At 32.1% G+C, this 25,105-nt stretch overlaps 2 protein-coding genes across 4 annotated transcripts in view; both read left to right on the plus strand.

Moving 5' to 3' along the window:
• LOC145329363 (pyrroline-5-carboxylate reductase-like) overlaps nt 1-25,105 on the plus strand; it is a 400,948-nt gene that overhangs the window by 120,873 nt on the left and 254,970 nt on the right. The window lies entirely within an intron of this gene.
• LOC145329359 (diuretic hormone receptor-like) overlaps nt 1-25,105 on the plus strand; it is a 117,563-nt gene that overhangs the window by 83,468 nt on the left and 8,990 nt on the right. For all 3 annotated transcript variants that reach the window (XM_080173433.1, XM_080173435.1, XM_080173434.1), the window contains 10 exons: nt 354-447; nt 3,131-3,207; nt 9,366-9,406; nt 10,564-10,644; nt 12,207-12,304; nt 17,319-17,432; nt 18,099-18,195; nt 21,464-21,564; nt 23,154-23,195; nt 24,850-24,894. In XM_080173433.1, the coding sequence (XP_080029559.1) occupies nt 354-447; nt 3,131-3,207; nt 9,366-9,406; nt 10,564-10,644; nt 12,207-12,304; nt 17,319-17,432; nt 18,099-18,195; nt 21,464-21,564; nt 23,154-23,195; nt 24,850-24,894 (790 nt within the window). The remainder of the gene's footprint in view (nt 1-353; nt 448-3,130; nt 3,208-9,365; nt 9,407-10,563; nt 10,645-12,206; nt 12,305-17,318; nt 17,433-18,098; nt 18,196-21,463; nt 21,565-23,153; nt 23,196-24,849; nt 24,895-25,105) is intronic.

Here is a 25,105-nt window from a genome sequence, read left to right on the forward strand (position 1 = left end):
CACAAGATCCATATTGGATTATTTCTTACTATACATATTTCAGGGAGATGAGATGCCTACGTCACAAGATCCATATTAGATTATTTCTTACTATACATATTTCAGAGAGATGAGATGTCTACGTCACAAGATCCATATTGGATTATTTCTTACAATACATATTTCAGAGAGATGAGATGTCTACGTCACAAGATCCATATTGGATTATTTCTTACTATACATATTTCAGAGAGATGAGATGCCTACGTCACAAAATCCATATTGGATTATTCCTTACTATACATATTTCAGGGAGGTGAGATGTCTACGTCACAAGATCCATATTGGATTATTTCTTACTATACATATTTCAGGGAGATGAGATGTCTACGTCACAAGATCCATATTGGATTATTCCTTACCTACATATTCACAGACCTGGCTTGGATACTCACCTCCTTGTTACAGGTAAGCCAGTCCGTTAGTTGGACTTCAAAATACAATTATATTGTTAATACTCTTATATACAACTAGCGGCTACGCCTTAAAAAGGCCTCTATTCATTATCTAATTTCTTATAAGATGTTTCTTTTTCATGTTTACGTTTTTAAGACACTGCGAGATTTTTCCAAATGTTTTTTGGTATTTTTAGCTAATTCTCTTGGGAGGGTGGTGGTATCCTCCCTCAAAATAGTTGTAAACCTTCCTAGAGACCTATCAAAAGCTACCCTGTAAAGTAGAACCATATTGGTTCAGCAAATTACGAGATCTTTCTATACAGATAGACAGACAAACATCCTGTTACTTTATTATAAGGATGATATAGAAAGATTAGAAAGAATGCCTTGGTAATGGTATGTAAACTGGCGAAAGTTCATTTCAACACAAAAGAACTATAAGCAATTTTTTTTATCAAAGGAGTCGCTGTTTATTGGTTGTTTTTATAATGTCATGTTATTTTTATTTCTTTAATTTATAAGATTTTTAGATTTTAAAATGGACTGACTGATATAATTTTTTTAAATAAAGATTTTTTTCATGTCAAACAACAAAAAAGTAATTTACCCAATAGAGAAGGTTATATTAACTATGAGTAATTAATTTAAAAATGTTATTATTAATTATATAATGTACATGCATAAAGTACATTTATCAGAAAATCATGCTTTTAAAATAAAAAAAAGCTTTTTTGACTTTTACTTTTACGCAATGTTTAATCCTATTTCTAATACTAGCAACTACGCTCCCGGGGGTCTAATGGGCCACTTAAGTGAAGGAGTGGGGAGGAGCCACTTATTAAAATTACCTAGTAATTTTAGTTTTTAAAAGGAAAAGTTAAAAAAAATTGTTAAGGTTCAGTTTTTTTCAAGGGGAGATTGCTTTTAAGAGGGTAGTTAAAAATAGTTATAAACCTTACCTGGACCCATGAGAAGCCTCGACAAAAAACGTTTAGCAAAATTTATGAAAGGGGCCCACTTAATGCTTATTTAAATGTTTAAGGGAAATTATTGTTCTATTTTCACGCAATAAATTAATCTTTCCTATCCTTTTGGCTGCTTAATACAATCTATAATCTAATTCTATAATCCAGTGTTGCGGAGCCGGAGCCGTAATTTTCTTTTAAAAACGGCTCCGGCTCCGGACTAGATAAACAAAGAGATTTTTTATAAATTATAATTTGGTAACTCTGTTTTGTCATGTTCAAATGCCCCTTTTAAGTTTTTCAAGACCATTTTTATCAAAAAATTAACTTTAAAACCTTTAAAAGTCAAAAATAGACGTGGGAAAAAATATGTCGAGTTTTTTCTTGATTTTAGGTCGGAGCAGGAGCCGGAGTGGCACCAAAATCAAACGGCTCCGCAACGCTGCTATAATCATTACATTCACACACGAAATACAAATGGGACCAGAACAATTTTGTCCATAAGCTGCGCAGTATTATCAGCTTAAAATTATTTATAATAAAAAAAAACTTTCCCTTTATATGGATAGAATGGGAGCCATCTCAAGGCTTAAATCCAAAAATAAAATAGCCTAAAACCATCCTGGGACCTATGAGGATCTTAAGATTCATTAAAAAATCGTCTTTATATAATAAGATTTAAATAGTTAACTCTTTTCACATTTTTTAAATTATTGATTGCTTGCAAATTAAATGACTCGCAAATTATTTATGATGTTTTAGTAAAGTAATTTTTAAAAATTTCAAACACGAAAAGAAAAAAAGTATTATTGCCAGAAAGACACACAAATAGACATATCCTTTTTTAAAGAGAAGTTGCGCTACAAGTAAAAGTTATTTAATAGACTATTCACATAAAAGGTATGTAATTATTCCATTAAATGTATATAAAAGTTTAATTTATTTTTCCTTGTGTAATTTAGAACAGTCTGTTGCAGTAATTTTGGGTGAATTGTGAGAATTAAACATTTTCTTGTCATATTATGTCGTGTTTTAATACTTCATAAAAGTTTACAACTCATATTTTTAGAAATTCATTTTATTCCATTTGAATTTAAAATTTGGTCTTTTTTTAACCTGCTATCGTAGCTCAACACGTAGCGCATCCGCTCGTCGCCGGGGAGGTGTTAGGTTCGAATCTCGGGCCGACACCGCGTCATAACTGAAGACGTTAAAAATGGTTCCTACTGCTGCTATGTCTGGTGCGCGACATAAATAGTAAGAGTAGGATGAATGCCTTGGCCAATAAACAGGCGCAACTTACTACCATTCACAGTTAGGATTTCTCAGACAAAGGATTAGTTGTCTGATGGATGTTACTTAACCTAATATCCTTGGGTGTTAGAGTATCGCATCCCATTACACATGGATGATGCTCTGAATTCTCTAGATGATCACTTAAAATCGAAGGAGAATCCCGCCCTTAAGAGGTAATGTTAATGGTAAGTTTGGTCTTTAAAGGATCAGAGTTTTTAACAAAGTACCAAAGTCTGAAATTTATAAGCTATGATCCTCAAAATTTGATAAGTTATTTGGGGTGTCCAAACCAGAAGTGGCTCTACTTTCCAAATAATTAATTAAATCTTTATTAGTGCTAATTATTACCGGGGATGAACATAAGTTTATCGTCCATTGTCTTATCCCTTTAGATCCCTGTCACATCATAAATTTTTCTTATATTATATTCAGTCTCCAATGATGAACGACCAAGAAGATGAAAATTTGACAATATTTGTGGTCTGGTGTACAATTAGAAATATGCTCAAGTAAGTCTAGATTCTTAACCCGCGACTCTTAATTAACACTTCGCTCTTCGTCGAGGAGGTGGTGAGTTCAAATCTCGGCACCACGCCCCATCATAAATATAAACAAAGACGTTTGGAATGGTTCCTAATGATACTATGGTGCACTTATAACCATGCACAGTTAAGTCTTACAGACAAAGGTCGTGCAATCAAAGAATTTGTTTTCTGTGTTTTTCAACGTTCTTAGTATGGCACATTGTGCCCAAGACTCAAACTCAAAAACACCCCAACAATAAGCGAGCGCATCCTTTTATTCAATAATATATTATACAGTATGGCTTCGTAACCGATTAATTTTCGCGGGATTATAACAGGTTTTAAGCTATAATAAAAACCATGTATCGTATAAAAGACAATTTTCCAAGCATAAATAATCATTAAATTTGTTGTAGTTTTGCCAGCCGCGGCCAAGTATATGATAAAATGCAAATATAATTGTAACTGTATCTTTTCAAATAAAAAAATATGATCAAATGCTTTGTGGAAGTCAAACTGTCTTTAATTAAACAGATAACTAAAGCAACTTCAAGTTCGAGCTAGTTAAGGGGAAAGTAGTTCAGAAAAAATTATACAACCAAAGTATTAGATCAATGTTAGAAATCCTTATGTAAAAGTAACAGGATGTGTAGGAGTTTGACTGTCTGTCTACCTGTGTGTTTGTTTGTACCGAAGGATATCACTTACCGATATGGTTCTCCCTCTTTTATATTATAGATTTTCACATATTCAGGAAAGTCTTTTATATTATAGATTTTCACATATTCAGGGAAGATTATAATTATATTGGGGAAGGTAACACAACCCTCCAAAGAAAAAATCGCCCCTACAAAAAGTTGACCGCTTTCCCTAGTAGCGTAGCCTCTAGTGCAATATAAACCAACGAAATTGCGTTTGGACCGAATACTGCCTGTTTTGGCAGAAATAATCCTTGTTTGATAGAAACCTAATGCATTATGAATATCAATATTCAATACATAAACATATTTATTGGAAATTATTATTTTTATATGAAAACGGACGGTGGGTTAATTCAGGGTTCAATTTTGTACTTTTTCTCGAGTTAAAAAATATCTTTTTTACTAAAATTAACAATACAAATATTCACTTTATTTTTTAAGTGGTTACATGCCCTTATACTTTAATAAAACTTTCGTACATTCTTAGTCTACTGAGTGTCAGTCATCCAAAAAATATCTTTAAGAATAGTAGTATTAAGCTGTCAGGAAATAGCCAATATTCCGTTACTTCTATTTTCTTTTTATAAGCGCAGATTTTTATTTATCATTTTGTCTGTCTGTTTGTCAATTCTTCGGTTTGTCTAAATATCCGTCAATGATAACAAGCTAAGATTTACTCGGCTACAAATATTGAACTGATTTTAATTGTAAAACTACTTTATAACACACTTGTTCTGTCGGTCTTTCTGTCTGTGTTGCTTTAAATAACATCAAATTTATATAAATGTATTCCGTTCTCAAATGCAATCAATGATAGTTTGTAACTGGACAAAGTGTCTCAAAAATCAGCCATGTAACGTAATAAAAATGAGGGGGAAGATCATTTCTATGACGTCACTTAGCTGTTTTTTAAGACACTTTGTCCAGTTACATTTGTTTTTCTACTAATGGATGTTGTCATCCTTGCTTTTATTTATCGGCTTACGGCATTTCCTTTTATCTTTTTACTAGCGACTACGCCCCCTAGAGGCCTCTAGTGGCACTTTAGATGTTTTTGTTTGTTAAAGTCTCTACGTTACTTCTTTATGTTTCGATACCTCTTTATGTTACGTTGAAGTCTCCCATAAATTTTTAAAATTTTCGATTTTTTGTCATTTCTCTTGGGAGGGTGGTTGTACCCTCCCCCAAAATAGTTATAAACCTTCCCAGAACCCATGAGAATCTACCCTGTTAAGGAGAACCCGATCGGTTCCGCGGTTGGCGAGATCCTTCGGTACAGACACACAGACAAAGAAACAGACAAACATCCTGTTACTTTAGTATAAGGATTTAAAATTGTTATAATCAATGATGTTTAGGGGTGTTACTGTTATTAGTAACCAATCTGCTCTGTGTCTGTCTGTCTTTCTGTCTGTCTTTTTGTCTGTCTTTCTGTTGTCTTTCTGTCTGTCTGCCTTTCTGTCTGTCTTTCTGTCTGTCTTTTTGTCTGTCTTTATGTCTGTCTTTCTGTCTGTCTTTCTGTCTGTCTGTCTTTATGTCTGTCTTTCTGTCTGTCTTTCTGTCTGTCTTTTTGTCTGTCTTTCTGTCTGTCTTTCTGTTTGTCTTTCTTTCTGTCTGTCCTTCTTTATGTACATCCATCTGTTTATGATAATGACAATAACAATTGTGTAAAGAAATATGATTATTCGCGTATAGTCTAAGAAGAAATTTTACTACCTAAATAATTTAAAAATTTCATATAATTTATGATAATCCATTATTTTTAAAAATTCCCAGTTCTTAGAAATAGTTTTTTTCTATTTCTTCATCACTGTGTATTCTTATTCTTGTTTTCAAAGTTTTTAAATTCAAAATAAATGACCTAACGCTACTTTTTCAGACGAGTGAAATTATAAAATTTCACACAACCAAATAAATTGGCACGAAATATGAAAACCATATCAACAAAAATTTCCCGAGAAAGAGTTGGGATTAATAATATTTTTGATTTGTTATTTGGCTATGATTATAATCATATTCTAGTTAGAAGCCAGAGAGACTCATTCAATACTCGTTCAATACTAGCCATACATATATAAATATATGCAGCATGCATAGACTAATATGCAAGAGAGAAAGGGGACAATGGGCTGTTTATTACACTAGTCCCTAAAGTCTTGGCTAAACAACTTTGGGGACTTTTAGTCAATTTTGATTGGTTGGTTCATCAAGTTGAGTGTTCAAGCGTTTCAATCATTAATCGTTATCTACAGAAGGGATAATTTTGCGTGTAATCATTGTGGATGTACACCAATTTACCGGCCATTGTCATATCCCTTTAGATCCCTGCTAAAATATACAAACGTAGAGAACCAAATATAATTTTTTAAAAAAACAAGGATGACAACATCAATAATTAGTAAACCACAAAGAATAATGGAATGGACAAAGTAATCTATAAAGCAGATGTTAAATTGTCATAAAAAAGAGAAATAATAGGCAAAATCTTAAAGAAAATCACGAAATTTTTTTTAAAAATTGTTTATTTTTTAAACAGGACATGTGAATCTTCGCCAAAAAATTTTAACCATCTATCATAATAGCCTGCGAAAAATAACACATTTTCTCGCGTCTCGTTTGACTGACTAACTGACATATTGACAAAGTGAATTATAGAGCTTCTCTCCCAAAAAAAAAACGTAACTCAAGAGAAGCTTGACACTATACTCATAAATAAACATATCTTTAATATGCAAGCCTAAAATATCAATCTTATTTATTTTATTTAAAACCTCGCGGTCAAACTTAATTATAAGGAAGCCCAAATACTTTTGATTTGATTGAATATTTGTGTTTTGTAGACTGTTTTCAACAGGGCTCGGCAGCCGCATGTTAACTGTACAAAAGCCGCCAATTCAGTTTGGGTGCCTTAAAAATAATAAAAAGGCGGTTTTCTAAAGAAGGAAACATATCTCAAGAATGGCTTTAAAACCTATAAATATCCGCTGGATGAGAACTGATACTGAAATATATTTTAATGTCTTCTGAAAGCTGTCTATATCACTATGCGATAAATAACTTATACATCCGTTAATTCTTAATATTAAGAAATCATTTCGGATTCTAGGTGAGACTTCATCACGGCTGCCGAGCCTTAGTTTCCGACTAAATTAGGCAAAATTAATTAATATAAATTATTCATGATATTGAATTTAGAGGGAGCAACCTTATTTTATAGTATTTACATGGAGCTACTATTTAAAGCATACTGATTGTATGATAACCTATTCATCAAATTTTTGGAAAAATGATTCCTGTTACAACTAGTATATATAATTTTGTTTAGACTTTGATTAATTAATATTCTTAAGTTCTGACACTCTACAAGTAATACTGTTTGTTTGCTCTACAGTCTTAATTAAAAGCTTTGCTCTTATGGATGTTGTTTTCTTTGTTGTATGATAAAGTAAATGAATAATGGGAAGCCCTGATGAAGATAAATAATGTCATAAGATGTGGATATAAAACTTGAAAATTAAGATTAATAACTGGGAAAGCCTGCTAGGATGCCAGCATATTTATATTTTTACAACTTTTTTCGCCATAGACAAAAAAAACAGTATGATTTATTTTTCTTTTTAATATATATTTTCTTTAATAAAATGTCTTAGTATTGATCAAAAATAGTTTTTTCCATCTGAATTGGAATGCTTTATTACTTTGCCTAACATTTAGGAAAGATGACATGTAGGTTCTTCCACAATTGACCAATTCTTGCAAATGTTTTCTTATTTTCAGTATTGCCTTTTTTAGAAGCACAGTTACTATATAGATACAGGCCGGTGAATGTACAATCATTCGTTCGTTCAACATAGTAACTAAATAATTTAGAGATTTATATCAGCACATACAAACAACGAAATTAATTCGAAAAAATCATGAAACCTAAATTGATTTTTTCAGCTGTCGTTGGGGGTCAACACATAGTAGAATTGGCGACCTTTACATATGTCCCCCAATTATTATTTTATATTTATTTCGCTTGTTGGTTATACCTTTTTCCTGGATTTTTATTACGACTAAAACATTTATTGCTCAATTACTGTTGGGCTTTGTAATAATACATAATGTATTTCGTATGCTAATTTTTAAAATAGACATACGGACTTTCTAGTATTGATAAAAGAGATGCTACACATCTACATTGTACCCTACTGAAACAGGAACCATGATAAAAATTGAGATCGATAGGACGATTCTATCACTACTAAATTAGAACACAGAGCTATCCGTCGCCTCCACACAGACGGACGGAAGGATAGACTTTTAGACTCTATGTAATTGTAGAAATTCTGCGCTTTAAAAAATATTCATGCTGTAAATACAAAGTTTTATTTTTTTTAAATTCACGCAAGCATTCATGAATTTTATATTGTTAAAAGTTTTAATAAATTCATATGTTCTTAGTTAAAGTTTTAATTATGTGACATTCTATTTTCCAGTATGGCTTTGAAACCGCTTAATATCCACTGAATTTAAACCGGTGATAAGCTATACTTTAAAAATCATGTATGCGATAAATAACTCTTAAGCAAATCAGCGGTCGGCCGCAAATAGTCCGCCAATTTTAACCCGATTTCGTACATGATATATTTTTTTGAAGCGGTTGGATTGTCATAATAGCATGGAGCATAAGGGAAAAGACAATCGACGCTAAATTGATATACTATATCCTTAATAATGATAAACAAAACTATCCCATCTTTTGATAAATATTTCTAGTTTAGACTCAACCAATCAATATACAAAAAAGTACCCAAAAGCCAACGAATATTATAATATAATTTAAAAACTTTGGGTACCAGTATTATTTACAGTCCATTGTCCCTTCCCTCTCTGACAGTCAGAATTGAATTATCATGCCTTTAGAAGTAGACACCTAATTTCCGTTGATTTTTCTATTGCTGAGCCCTGATATGCTAATCATATTCATATAAGTCTTGAATTAGAATTAAAACAATGAGTTGCTAAAACAAACATTATTTTACGGGGTGCAATGACTTCCACAAAAGTACCAATAAGCATAAGAAGCAAAAATAGATAGAGTGTTTAATAAAAAAAGTTATGAAAATAATAAAGGGCATAAATATTCTCGTAAGAGGGGTTTATTGAGGTGTTAATAACCCCTCAAAAATGTTTTAGAATTTAATAAAATAATAGTTATTTCTCGTATCGTATTATAAACGGCTTTCCGGGGATATAGAATGTACAAGTATAAGATTAAAACTAAGGCACCGGCTAAAAAAACTAGTTTTAATCTTATGATTGTACATTTCTATATTCGTAGAAAACTGGATATAATACGATGCTAGACATAGTTTTTTCGTGTGGATGAGAACCGGTTCCTATCCACCGGATTCGAATGAATACAAGAAATATTCTTATTTTTTTTATTTTTTTCAGTTACTTCCATCTCACGACGTTTTTCTGGATGTTCCTTGAAGGTAAACCAATCTTTTTATAATCCTAATATAAAGTAACAGGATGTCTACTTGTATGTGGCTTAAGATCTCTATAACCACTGGGTCTAAATGGTTCTCCTGTACTGCGAAGCTTCTTATAGGTCCAGGGAAGGTTTATTACTATTTTTGGGGAGGGTATCTCAAACTTCCCAAGAGAAATCGCCCCTATAAAACTAAACCTAGCTAATAGGAGATATCAGAAAAATAGCCTAAATCCACCCTAAGATATTTTATGAAGCTTCCCTGAGTAGTTCAATACATTCAGGTTAATATCTAAAGCTCCAGATAAAAAAAACTGTGTACAATACTTTATACTAGTGGCTTCGACCCTAGCCTCTAGGGGCTATGCCCCAAGAGGTTTGATCAACCTAATTTTTTTGTATATTAGATTTAAAAGAAAAATAATTTTTTAAAATATTTTTTTTGGGGGGAAGGGTATTTTTCATTTTTGGGTGGGTTGGGGGTGTCCCTTCCCCCAAGATATAGTTATAAACCTTCCTGGGACCTATGAAGAGCTACCCTGTTAAGGAGAACCCGATCGGTTCAGCGGTTAGCGAGATCCTTCGGTACAAACATACAAACACACAGACAAACATACAGACAAACACAGAGACAAACATCCTGTTACTTTTTTATAAGGATTATAGGATAGCATACTATACTATAGTAGAAATAAAAAGTAAAACAATTTTCAAAGTGAATACTTTTTTTGATGAATGGTTTTTTTCACATGATTTAACGTTAATCAATTAAAGTTTTAAGTAAAACATAAAAGAAATTAACGTCATGTCCGAATCATTGACAGTACAAATGTCTGCACTTAATATTGAGAAGCGTCGCTTCTCTACAACTATTGAAATTCGTTCATTAATTCAATGCAAGTAGTTCTAAAATTTAATCTTCAGGGATAAAACAATGGACAATAAATTGATTCTGTATTCCCCTAATCACAATAAACAAAATTAACCCTATGAATATTTAATTTTATGGTAGAAAAGTTTGGACACTGCTAGAATATTATACCTAACCAAGTAAGGATGGTTTTATACCATTTCACTGCCTTATCTTATCTAGACGCAAAGAGCGTAGCCGTCAACATACCTATTTGTAACACTATTCTAATAATTTTTATATTTTAGGATTATATCTGTTTTTACAAGTTCAAGTTCCGCTGAGTTTGGCCAACATTAAACATAAACATTTTCTTATTGTTGGATGGGGTAAGTTTCACACTTTTTTTTAAAACCCGGTGTAATCGTCAACTGGGTACATGCCGCGCTTGATCATTCATCGGAGAAAAATTGTCGTCTTTGCTACATGGAATAAGGAAAGGATTTCTCATGGGCTTTCACATAGAACACGACACAAAAAAAAACTCAAGGGGAACCTTGACAGCGATACAGTATCCTTATATAAAAATAATAGGATGTTTGTATGTCTGTACCATAGGATCTCACAACTGCCAGACCAAAGGTAACATGATGTCATTGAGTATGTATGTCTGTATCGAATGATCTCGCTAATCGCTGGACCGATATGGTTCTCCTTAATCATTATATAAAAGTAACAGGATGTCAAGAAATCGTTGTCTTTCTGTACCAATGGATCTTTAGGTCTTAGTGTACCGATGGATCTTGCTGGACCGATATGGTTCTCCTTTATCATAATATAAAAGTAACAGGATCTCTGAGACTCTTTAGGTATTAGTGTACCAATGGATATTGTTAACTGCTGGACCGATATGGTTCTCCTTTATCATTATATAAAAGTAACAGGATGTCTGAGAGTCTGTATGTCTGTATAGAATGATCTCGCTAACTGCTGGAACGATATGGTTCTTCTCCTTTGTCATTATATAAAAGTAACAAGATGTCTTTGATTCTATCTGTCCATAAAGAAGGATCTTGCTAACCGACTGACCGATATGGTTCTCCTTTATCATTATATAAAAGTAATAGGATGTCTTTAAGTCTATCTGTCCATAAAAAGGATCTTGCTAACCGACTGACCGATTTGGTTCTCCTTTAGAGTGGGGCTTCTAATAGGTCCTAGGAAGGTTTAAAACTATTTTGGCCAAAGACAAGTCTTCCTGGAAAAAATTATCTATTCTTTTCAAACTTAATAAAAGTCAAACAATTCATCTATGCAACGAATATAACGAATAGTTAAAAAGTCAAGTAAACTGAAAAGGGCACCTCAGTTTTATTTTGCAATGACGCAAAAATTACGCAAAAAAAATATTTATTGGATGTTAACTTTCAATTTTAGTTTAAAATATAAAAAATATTTTTTGGGGGAGGGGTATTTTTTTCATGGGGCGGTTTCTCTAGGAAGGGATGTGATACCTTCCCTCAAAATAACTTTAAAAAAACCTTCCCAGGGCCTTTGAGAAGCTACGCGTTAAAGGAGAATCATATCGGTTTTGCGGTTAGCGAGATCTTTCAGTACATGCAAACAGATAAATTGACAGACAGACACCCTGTTAGCTTTATATAATTTTGTATTTAAAAAAGGATTTCAAAAAAAAGTATTTTCAAAAACCAAAATATTTTGCAATGTTATGATTGTTTGGTCTTTTGTCCCCACTCCTTGAATGAAAATGCATTTGTGCAAAATTTATTGGCTCTGAATGAGTCTTTATTTTCACATTATGTGCAAATATTTATGTTTGTAAATGGGGGATTTCCCTTCTATGGTATTTGGAACATTTGGAACTTTTTTTTAAAGTGCGTTGTTATTGGAGGGAGGGTCCAATGGAATATTAATTTATAAAAATGTTAAGGTGTTCCCGGCCTGGTGATACTAGTGTGGGGGATACTCAGAATGTGTTTGGAGAATACAAATTCACCAGCTGACCCTAATGATTATCCAGGCCTAAAGGTAAATATAAGAGCTTTCCAGACATACGGACGGACATACTGATACTAATTGTAGAAAAAACTAACTTTAGAAATACAGATTAATAGATCAATCTTTAGCGTAAAACATTTTCAGCATAACTTCCTCTCCTCTACATGTACATTTTACATTTACTAGCGAAAGCGCCCATAGCATCTAGAGGCTTTTTTATTTGAATGGATATGAAAGAGTTGAAAAATAGCCTAAAACCATATCAGGACCTATAAGAAGCTTCATTGTAAAGGAGAACCATATCGGTTCAGCGGTTAGCGAGATCCTTCGCTATAGACAAAAAAAGCTTATTACTTTTTATAATAACTAGCGGCTTCGCCCCTAGCCTCTAGGGGCTTATAAGTGACACAGATTATGTAAACTATAAATCTTATTCATAGTAAATGTATCTTTCTAGCTTAGTTAAGATCCTAGGTTACTATATACATATGTGTTTTATTATCCAAAATTATAAGCTTACTACGCCACTTTTGGATAAGTTTGTCTTTGATTTTCGTTTTACTAATCATATTTAATATTTTGGTATTGTGATATTTTCTGAATGAAATATTTGCTCGAGTGAAAGAATACATCTTGAAACTTTGATGTCAAGAGAAAACTTTTTCCTTCTTTTTTTTTGCATACAAGCTAGTTATTTCCGTATTGGACAGAGGCTTTAAGGGATAAGGCGATGGATAATAAATAGATAAGCAACCCCAAAGACAGTCCAGAAAATGAAGAACCCCCAACTGTCCTACTTTGAACAAGACGATTCCAGTGACGTCATATACGTTTCGGGAAAGAAAAAGGGAAGGGGGGAAGAAAATCTCTTCCAAAGAGATGGGAGAAAAGGGAAGAGATTTTCTTCCCCCCTTCCCTAAACGTATATGACGTCACTGGAATCGTCTTTCTCAAAGTGGGACAGATTGGGGTTCGTCCAGAAAATTATCAATTCTATAGATTAGATTATTAATTAAAAAGTTTAAACACTATACCAACTAATAAAAATTCAATAAAAGTTCCCAAAGTTTTTGGGCCAACTAATAAGATTAACATGGTTGTAAAACTTTGGGTACTACTAGGTATTTTTTTAGTCTCTTCCCTCCCTACGTCGTAGAACTATTCTAAAATGCTTATAAAATATTAGGATTTTTTACTAACTTAACAATAAGTTTAATCTACTGATTGGGTTTGAACATTAATTCATCGTTCATTGTCTTATCCCTTAAGATAACTAAAGTTGACTCAATTCTTCAAGATTTGAAATTAAATTTTCAATTAACCATTGAATTAAAATTAATTAATAAAAATTAAATGTTAATTCTATCTTTGAATATTAGCGGCTGCTCCCCTAGCCTCTATGGCCTCTGTATTCTAAGGGGGAATTGATGGAAAGAAAAGTTACCATAGAATCATCTCAAGACTTAAATGTAAATAATAAAATAGCCTAAAACCATTCCAGGACCTACATAAATGGAGAACTCAATCAGTTCACTAGTTATTGAAATTTTAAGCTTCAGACAAAAAAAAACTTGCTACTTTATATAATAGGATTTCAAAATGCTTTAAAGTTGCATATTTTCTAATTTGAGAAATAATTTGTCTATGTTATCAGCTGTTAAATCCATGTCTCTACGCAGCGCGACTACGCAAGCGACACTATGCGGCGGAAATATTTCAATTTTTTTCGTTTTTATTGTGATTTCTCTTGGGAGGGTGGTGGAACCCTCCCCCAAAATAGTTATAAACCTTCCCGGGACCTATGATAAGCTACCCTGTTAAGAAGAACCAGATCGGTACAGCGGTTAGCGAGATCCTTCGGTACAGACACACAGACAAACATCCTGTTACTTTAGTATCAGGATAAAACTACGAGTATCTGTAAATATTGATTAAAAAGCAACCAAATAACCAATATTAATATTACTCCTAATGGAGGATAAAAGTTATTTACCGCATATAAAAGATTTTTTGTGAAAAAGGGATCATTAATGTGTATATAAATTCTTAAATAATGTAATATTATTTTTATTTAAAAAATTTGAATATGTATTGCCTCTTGGAGATTCTTTAACGGTTAACCTAAAAATACTTTGCTACGGTTTATTAAAATTCACTCGTAACTTTATTTTTTTAAATATTGTTAGTAGCGAAGCTACTATATAACTTACTTTATCCATTCGTCAGTCAGCCAGTCCGTAACGCTATGTGGGAACTGTAATTTTCTTAGCTGCTAAACAAGATAGATGGATATTTTTTATTAAGATTCCTTGTACCAATGAGCATCTAGTGCTTAATATACTTTGTCCGTCAGTCTGTCAGGTATGCTACATAGTATAGGTATTAAATTTATATAAAAAAAATAAGGGGGAAAGGTTTCGTGATTTTTCAGATATATTTATATCTTTTTATTATAACATATGCTCTCTAAATCTCCTTGTCTGTATATCTATGATTGTCATCCTAATTTCATATCCTATCCTTCCTATTGTATAAAGTAGTAAGCTTTTTTTGTCTGTTGCGAAGGATCGTGCTAACTGTTAAAGCGATATGGTGAAGCTCCTTATATGTCCAGGGAAGGTTTTTAATTATTTTGGAAAATGGGATCTTCACCCTACCAACCAATAAAAAAAGTTCACCCCTAAAATTTTTTTTTTACTTTTTCTTTTTAAAACTTCCCCTCACATGTGCCCCTAAAGGCTTCTAGGGGCGTAGCCGTTAGTCCTATTACATAAAGTAGTAAGGCTTAAGATCTCAATAACTGCTGAACCGATTGGTTCTGGGATGGTTTTAGGCTATTTTATTTTAAGTCTTGGGATGGTTTTAAGCTATTTTTCAATCCCCTTCGATTACAGAACCACTAGGTGCTAGGGACGTAGCCGCTAGTTTTATTTGTTATTTGCGTATCCCTAAATGTCTGAGCACACATGTAAGATTAATTGATTTCCAACAAACCAGAAAAGTCTACCACACGTCCTCTTAATTAAAACAAGATTTATTAAGTATAGTTATTTATCTCATCGTTTTATAGACAGCTTTCCGTGGATAGTAAAATGAAAATTGTTGTATTAATAACAGTTTTGTTGACCAAGGCCATCAAAACTAATTTTTATTTTGTCATATGGATAAAAACCGGTTCTATTTCAGCGAATATTAATCAGTATCGAGGCCATACTGTCAAAAAATAATTTACTTGTATTATACGATAATCATGGAATGATTTTGATATTAATTTTCAATGCCAAATCTTATTTGGGTTCCAGGACAAACGCAGGAGTCCCAAACGTCGGAGTGGACAAACGCAGGAGTGTTAAAATATTGATTTGATTAGGTATTTCTGTACAGGTTAGGTTAGGTTAATATATAAATATTCAAATGATATATCAAAAACCTATACCTAAGATTGTTTAATATAGGTTAGGTGAGGTTAATTTTCCACTCCAATGTTTGTCTACTCCGACGTTTGTCCCAGGACCCTTATTTTGATTAAAGAGTATAGTAATTGTGCAAAGCTCTCTCACAAGAAAAAAACTTTGGTTCAGTGCAAAACATTTATTACAAGAGTGATTTCATTTACCAAAGTTAGAGAGCATCCAGGAAGGGGGAGGTGACATTGGACTGTAAATTACACTGGTACCCAAAGTTTTATATAATCTTATTTGTTGGTTTAAAAACTGAGGTTACATTTATTGAGTTGTGATTGGTTATTTTCAGACTTTAAAAGGACTCTCCACAGAAAAATCATCTTTGGATTTTTGAAAATCTAACCTGAAATTATTATTCTCTGTTCAATTTTAGGCATTTTTTGTTTTTGTGGCATCGCGATCGAAGCCCTTTGAAATTTTTTACCTCCTTTAAGTGAATCCTCCCGCCATTTAATTTGTGCTGCTTTAGTGATTTTTAGCTTCTATTTTTGCCGCCGTTGCCGCATTCATCGCCCTTCTCCGCCGCTACTCCGCTATTCATCGCTTTTTAATACATGCTCCCCTCTCCCTTGTTCAGAAATTAAATGGAGGCTGGGGGTGTTGTGTATAGCAACGTACGCAATGTATAGCGGAGTAGCGGCGGAGAAGGGCGATGAATGCGGCAACTGCAGCAAAAGATGGTTATATTTGGCAGAGGCGAACACAAAATGGAGGCGGCAGGATTGTCCAGTCAAGGAAGAGGATAAATAGTAGAGCGGCCGGTTGCAATGGAGCAAATGTTCTTTAGCGGCAAACATATATTGAGTGGAGGAAAGTGTAGTATATATTGTTATAGCGGCAGTACAAATAGGCAGCGGACAAAATTTTCAAAGGGCTTCGATCGCGATGCCACAAAAACAAAAAATGCCTAAAATTGAACAGAGAATAATAGTTTCAGGTTAGATTTTCAAAAATCCAAAGTTGATTTTTCTGTGGAGAGTCCTTTTAAGTGTTTAAACTTTTCAATTTGCTGTAGGGTTAATATTGTTTATTATCATTAGGGGTATAAGCAATTTATTGCCTATTGTGTTATCCCTTCAGCTCCCTGGAGAGTATCAAACAAACTTTTACCATCAGTTTATCTCTTTTAAACATTCCTAATGGATAAGACAATGGACGATAAATTGACATAATCCCCAAGGCCTATCAACAAAATTACCCCTTTTGTAGATGAAGTTCCTATAAATTTGAAACAACAAATAAGATAACGTGGTTAATTAAGCTGTACGTGCCAGTTTAATTTACATCCCACTATCCATTCCACAGCATAGTTTTAAACCTTAACCAGACTTATTAAAAGCTTCTCTGTTAAGGAGAACCATATCGGGGTTCCATTAATCTTATAAGGGATAATTAGACAATGGAGTGGAGAAACAAAATTATCCCTTCTCTATATAAAAATTATTATTTTTTGAATTGCCTGTACTCTGCTAGATTTTACACACTAATCAAGATTTGAAACCAACATATTTTATTCCCCTTTCTTCCATTACACTACAAGATTGTAAATGATTCATACTGATATCTTTTTATTCTTTTAGAAAGTGAATCGTTGCCCGTTCTACGAGGATCACTCTGTTGACTTCCCCGCCTACAAGATGCCTGTCCTTGTTCTCCTGCTGGCCAACTGTTTCTTTCTGGTTTGGATCATGGTGGTAAGTTTGGTTCTCCAACAGATCTATAATATAGATGTATATACAGACAACTACCTCCTTTTATTTTTCAAAGACCTCTTTCGTCTGCTTCTAAATTATTTTCTGCTACTTGGCTGTGTAATATAAGCGATACCATTTGTTGATTTTTAATGACCCAATAGAAAGGTTGCACTAGGCGGTTGCGATGAAGAGATAGAGTTATTCAACCCTTTCTCCCTCTAGTGTTTTACTCTACTGGTTCTCCCGTCATTTTCGCCTGTATAAGTTTTTTACAATAGTAAATAATTAATCCAAAGATCTTTTGGGATAAGACAATGGACGATAAATTGATGTATTATACATCCCCATTGATGATAGATTGGTTGAAATTTGGGACTGATACCAACCAAACAAGATTCAATAAAGGTACCCAAAGTTTTATCCAACGAATAAGATCAAGTGAATATAAGACTTTGGGTCCAGTGTAATTTTAAGTCCAAAGAACTTACTCTACCTAAGATAATTACATAATCCAGGATAAATTCCCATTGATAATAAATAAAATTACCCCTTCTGTAAATTGAATTTATTGGTTGAACGTTTAAAAATCATTTTTCAATGAAAGTGCCCAAAATTTTTGAGCACTTTTTTCTAATTGTAAAAAAACTAATAAATAATTATTTTTAGATTGTAATATCTAAGCTGCGAGCACAGACAGTTATGGAATATGATAGGAAACATTGGAAAGCTGCCAAAGCTTTAATTGTCATTATTCCGCTGTTAGGTAAAGATTTTCTCAATTTAAAGCCACATTTTATTGGCAGGTGCTTTTACATTTGCTTTAAGAAAAATTCAGGGGTATAAAGGGATAAGACAGTGGCCGATAAATAGATGTACGTCCCCAATAATGATACACTAAAATACGCAATCTGTAGATTACAATGATAGTTTAAACCAAACAATCAAATTATATAATCATATGATATTTTGTAGTTAGTAAGTTATAAAACTATGAGAAAATAAAGTTATAGTTACTAATGGCTAAATAACTAATTTTTTTTAATTAATAGATTTTGAAATGTTAGAGGTGTCTAGGGGTATTGGGGTTAAGGGGTGGATTTTATGTCGACCCTCCACTTTACAATTTAGTTTTAAAAAGAAGAACTAAAAGGGAGTGGGGTGTATTTTATCATGGATGATTTCTCTCAATATAGTTACAAACCTTCCGAGGACCTATAAAGGCTACATTTTAAAGGAGAACCATGTCGGTTCAGCGGTTATCAAAAACAAAAAGATAGACATCATGATAATAAAAATATTTATCCTAAAATGTAGGTAAATGCAAATTTATAAAAACTGAGGTAATAAAACATAGAAAATGTTTATAATAGCCTCAAATTTGCATTTGTAAACTGTTTTAACTGCATAAAATTTCAGATTTAACTCTTATTCGAATAGTGAACCCTCATATAATCCATGATTATTATAATACATTAATAAAAAAGAAAATAGTTGAAGATGGATATAAAAAGAACCCTCTACTTTTTAGATTTAAAAAGAAAAATTAGAAGAAAAAAATTAGGTGGGGGTATTTTTTCAGAGACGATTTCTCTTATTAAGGTAAACCACCCTAAAATAGTTATATTCATTTCCTGAGCTGGATCTTTAAAATATTTAAGTGGTGAGCCAGATCGGGGTGAGCCAACTTTCCACCAATGAGAGCACAGCATTTTATGAAATGCCGCGCTGTGATTGGCTGAAATTCGGCTCACCCCGATCTGGCTCACCACTAAAATGATTTAAAGATCCAGCTCAGTGGTTTTCGGGATCTTTATCTAAAAAAAACTGACATATGGACATCCTGTTACTTTTATATAAGGATTCTTGTGGGTTATCATTTAGTCCAATGTCAGTTTATAAGTTTTTGCCTCAAATTAATGTTTATTTATTCTTTCTAGATTAAGGGTTTACACTTTGCCAAAACTGTTAAAGAAAGAAACACAAATCTTTATTGCGTTATCTTATTAAACAACTAGTATAGCGGTTGCGCCCCCAGAGATCTTTTTCAAGGGAGATTTTTGTTTGGAGAATCGACCACAGCCATTTTTAAAATAAATTGTAAGAAAGAAAAATTAATTTTTGGGTGGTATTATTTTGATGGAGGGTTTTGGTATACTCCCCAAAATAGTTATAAACCTTCCCTAGACCTAAGAGTTGAAACACCTGAGAACCATATCGATTCAAACATCCTTGTACTTTTATATAAGGATAAAACAATCGATAACTTTAAAGTCCACTAAACAAAATATATCTAAAGTAATGAAAATTGTTAATTTTTAGATAAAGATTGTTTTTTTATTCGTTTCTTACAAAATTTACAGCTAATGTTAAAAAACCATTTTAGAAGCAGAACATGAAATCTTCAAGCTATAATTTGAAATGTCCGTCCGTCTGTCCGTCAGGGACAGTAAGGGAAAGCGTGATTTTCTCGGCTCCTATAAAAGATAGATAGCTGAAATTGCCATGGATTAGATATGTTAACATTCTTCATATTTTCACAAAGTCTCATTAAGATTCGTTGATTATTCGGGGTGCTACATCGATTCCTACATTTTTAGGTTTGTATGATTTTCTCAACTCCTATTCAAAGACGGCTGAAATTTTCAGGGAATATTTTTTATGAATGTACTCTATAGTTCATTTATTCCGGATATCCATCCATAATTTTTTAGCTTCGCTACTTATGGATGTTGTCATCCTTGTTTAATTGTCTTCAGCAATCAGATTTGAGAGTTAAAAACTGATGTGGTTATTATGTATTCAAGCTTATTTAAAACACTCTGCAGTAAAACTAGTATAGTAGTTTTGCTTTTAAATTTTTTTTTTTATGTTTTTGTAAAGAAATACGTCATCTGATCTGTCAATTGCATTTGCTGAGTTAACAAAGTATCAAATTTATTTCCCTCCTTCTTCAAATAAAATCAGTCTTTGTCAGATTTGAAAAATTGTTCAACAAAATAAGCTTATTTATAACAGAATTTTTTTTGCATATTATATTTTTTTTTAAATTAAGAAAAATAATTGTTTGAATATTATAAACTCAAATTTGCTACAGATACCAACGGGTTCTTTAATTAAAAATATGAACAAGGATGACAACATCCATAAGTAGCGAAGCACAAAAAAATCTTGGATGAGAGTACGTACAAATAGATTTAAAGTGTATTTATTAAGATCAAGAATGGATTTATTGGAGATAATAAACACGAAACCTTGTTTTATTTTGTATTATGACGACGGTCAAAGAAAATTACATAAAAGATGCTCATAACAATGGGAAAAATTATTTGATACTGATATCCTAAAAAAGTTTGAAAGTTTGAATTTAAAAAAACCAAAGATATGGGGAAATATGTAAAACATATCAAAATAGCCAAAAACTCTGCTAAGGCAGTCTGACCGCCATAGTTGTTTTCTTAAAACAACAGGAAATTAAATTTTTATATCTTTAACTTTTAACATTTGGAAAATCGGACCATATACACCAGAGACATTTAAAAATATGTGGAACATTTAAAAATAGCCGAAAACCTGCAAAAAAAAAGGCAGTCTGGCAGTCATGGTTGTTTTCTTTAAACGACGAGAAATTTAATTTTGATATCTATAACTGCAAAAAAATTGAAAATCGGACCATGAACACCAAAGATATTCTACACATCTACACAAAGACAATTTTGAATAAAATACATCCCCAAGTATGATAACAGGGTGATTTACTATTTAATGTCCCCTCTCTCCCTGACAAAATAGCATATTTATTATTTACACATTGTTTCTATGAAGTATAGGAATAAAATAAATTTATACAAAATTGCATATTTACACATTGTTTTCATACAGGCTATATTTTTTATAGGAATGAAATAATTATTAACAAATTTGCATATTTACACATTGTTTCCAGACAGACTACATTTTGTATAGAAGTGAAATCAATTTATGCAAAATCGCATGTTTACACATTGTTTTCATACAGGCTTTATTATGTTTAGGAATAACCTACCTGTTGACCTTCTCTGGTCCTGACAAGGTTGTGTATCCCATGGCCTACCTTGTATTCCAATGTATTAGAGCCCTGCTATTATCCACACAGGTCAGTCATTTCAAATATTTAAAAATAAAATAAGAAAAGTATTTTTTCGGATCAAATAAAACATTTTCGCCTATAAAGATTGCTAGCTGCAAAACTGCTGGTCGTACATATATATTTAATAAATTGCACTGAGAAAAACGTTCTTTACACGCTTTTACTTTAGTAGCGCGATTCATCTCAATTGTGTTATTCCTGGGTTTTTTTCTTTTTTAATTTTAATGATTTTCTAACGCTTTGTTCAATGCTTATAAAAAAAATTGTGTTGTTGTACTTTAATTTGTACAAAAGTTTGGGTTAATGTTACAGAAGGTTAAACAATATGTTTATTTTACCCTATACTGTTTGATCAATAAACAAGTACGAGTATGTACAAAACCTTTTGACAGGCAAATTCTGTGTCCAATTTGTACAGTACATATTGGGTTTCTTCTCTAGTTTTTTCCTAAAGTACATCACAAAAAGGTTATTTTTCAAATAAAAAATGAATTCAACTTTTTAAGCAATATTTTAGTGGTTATTTGCCCTTGTGTTTTTTAAACTTTTTATTTGTTTAATTGACTTAAGGGAAAAACAAAGCATATTCAATAAAGGGAAAAGGGACCAAGATTTTAACAATTTTAAGTGAAGATTTCCCCACAACCAACTTAACCCCCCCCCCCTCCCATCTTATTACTCACGTCCCTTTTTTTAAAGCACAAAACAAGTTTTTTTTAGAATTAATTTGCTGCTAAATCACAGCCCCTGATTTTATAAAGCTAGACAGACATACACAAGACATGACTTATAAAGTAGCCTCGCTTAAACAAAAAATGAATGCCTATTTAATAAATGACTTCTATACATTATATATTCTCTTCCTGTCATTTTATTATTATTAAAAGCGAAGCTTTTCCTATACTTACGTAAGGGTAAGTACGTCCGTCCGTCACGGTTAGCTCTTTCGTAATTTTAGGCATGTAGGAATTATCCTATCAATTGAAAACTTTGAATTACGATTTCTGTAATAATTTATAAGCGTAGCAACTCTATGATTGTTAACCAATAAGTCAGAATGTCAAGATTTAACCTGCTAATTTTTAACTTTTTGGAAACAATTTTTTGTATGATTTTAATTGTCCTATTCATCTGATTTATGAAACAATGATTCGTAGGTTAATAAGGTAAAAAAAATAAGTGAAGCATCTCTTTAATCAATGTCTAAAAGTTTGATAATATGTCCTTAAACAGATTTACGCAATTTTGTAACATGTGTATAATTTTATTTATAATTTTAATTAAAATTCTGCCTTTTAAGTTTTGACACTCTACTAAATATTTCTCGCACCGTATTATTAACAACTTTCCGCGGATAAAAAATGTACAATTATGAGATTAAAACCAGTTTTTTTTTGCTCCATTTTATGATTATTTATAGCAAAGTTACAAGAGACAAAATTACCCCATCTGTAGATTAAAGTTATTGGTGTAATAGTTTGGACCCTGTTAATTTTCACAAACTTTTGAGCCAACGAATGGGAATAAAACTTTATGGACATTTATAATGTATGGATATTATTAACTTTTTATGTAATTTTATTTATTTTTTTCAGGGGTTTGTAATTACTTTACCGTATTGCTTCTTAAACAGCGAGGTAAGTTGGTATATATACGAACCAAAGTATTTAGATGTTTGTCTGTCTCTGTTCATTACGATCTCTAGAACGTCACAGACACTGAGCTATTAGAATCAGGGGGTAATTTTATCTAAATAAAAAATGGTTTGACCAAATTGTATTTATTAACCTAATTCGTAACTTAAAATATTCTTTTATCTTTAACTAGCGGCTTCGCCCCAAGAGGTAATTAAAAAAATGAATTAAAAATTAAAAAAAGAAATAAAAAAATTAAGTACTACTGTTGCTGCCATTAGTTTTATGTGAACTAACTTCCCCATAAACAAAAACATTGGGGGGGGGGGATTTTTTTGTTTTTGGGGGTGTCCCATCCCCTTAGAAAATAGCTTAAAACCACCACAGGACCAATAGGTATATACCCTGAACAGTAGAATCCGATCGGTTCAGTGGTTACCAGGATCTTAAGGGAAGGACGCACAGACGAACAGACAGACATCAAGCTACTTTGTATTATAGATAAATAAAAAACAAATCCTAAGGAAAACTTATTATTAAAAAGTTAATGATAAATATACATATAATCCTAGGATAATTGAGAACAAAAAGATTATATTATTTTTATAGTTAAAGTATTTTTAGAATAAAAACAATATTAAATACTAAAATAATACTTAATAGATTATGAATATTTGAAGTGTTTTTAATGGGTCAGTTAGATGGTCGTCAATGCAACTAACATTGGGAAATAAGAATGGGACTCAATATTAATATCCTGTACTACAGTTCTTTTTATTAACTGTAGAATAAAACTTGAAGACAGACAAATTAAGGGTCCAAATTTGTACAGTTTATATTCTGTACATATGTTTTTTTTAGAGTTTTATAAATATTTTTTTTTAGAAAATGTAAAAATAAGATTTTTTAAACAAACTATTAATTCAACCTTTAGTGTAGTCATTTGTTATTTCCCTTCATACTTTAACATTTGCGTATATTTTCGGATAAATAGGTATCCTATCACCAATTTTATTTTATTGGGGTCAGCTGAATCTTAGTTTCCGATTTTGTACGTATTACCCTCATCCTATCTCAATATGTTCACTACTAGCTAAAAAAGCTTCAAACTTCAAAAAAAGTTCAAAATTTGAAAAAATTAAATTTTGAATGTATAATGTGTATTGTGTAATAAGTCGTCTTATTATTTATTTTTGAATTAATGATGATGTAGCCGAAAATAGCATTTGCAATAGTTGGAATATCTGTCGTACAACTTTGGAAATTAGGGAACAAATGGGAAATCAATTTTCAGTTGATCTGTATTGGACCTAATTGTCTCTTGTTAGTAGTAAAGTTACTCTATAATTCACTTTGTCCGTCCGTCAGTTGGTTCGTAATCCTACGAGGGAAATGTGATTTTGTCGGCTGCAAGATTCCTATAACATATGCGCATCTAATCTATACATTGTTTTGTTCGTTTGTCTGTCTGTCGGTCATGCTTCAAAAGATTTTTAATTTTCTTTGAGATGCTGCATATTCTCTCTCCAATATGCAATGTTATGAGAACTGAACATCTGCCCGTTAACCCTCTTTGTCTGTTTGTCAATTCCATAATTTTTTGGTGCTTCGCTTCTTATGTTATGGATGTTGTCATCCTTGTTTTTTTGTTGTTCAGGTTCGAAGTGTAATCAACACACGGTGGGAGAGATGGAGATTAGTCAGGAAAATAAATATCATATTTTACCAGGGATCTGTAGGGATAAGACAATGGAAGCTAAATCAATGTGATAAACAAAATTACCTTTCAGTAGATCAAAATTATAGGTTGAAAAGTTTAGACCTTACTGGATTGTACAATTCAAGAAAAGTACCCAAAGTTTTTGAGCTAACAAATAAGATACCGTGGTTATAAAACTTTGAGTACCAGTGTA

The sequence above is a fragment of the Acartia tonsa genome, chromosome 10, assembly GCF_053477335.1.
Source record: "Acartia tonsa isolate MP-2025a chromosome 10, ASM5347733v1, whole genome shotgun sequence".
NCBI classification, from domain to species: domain Eukaryota; kingdom Metazoa; phylum Arthropoda; class Copepoda; order Calanoida; family Acartiidae; genus Acartia; species Acartia tonsa.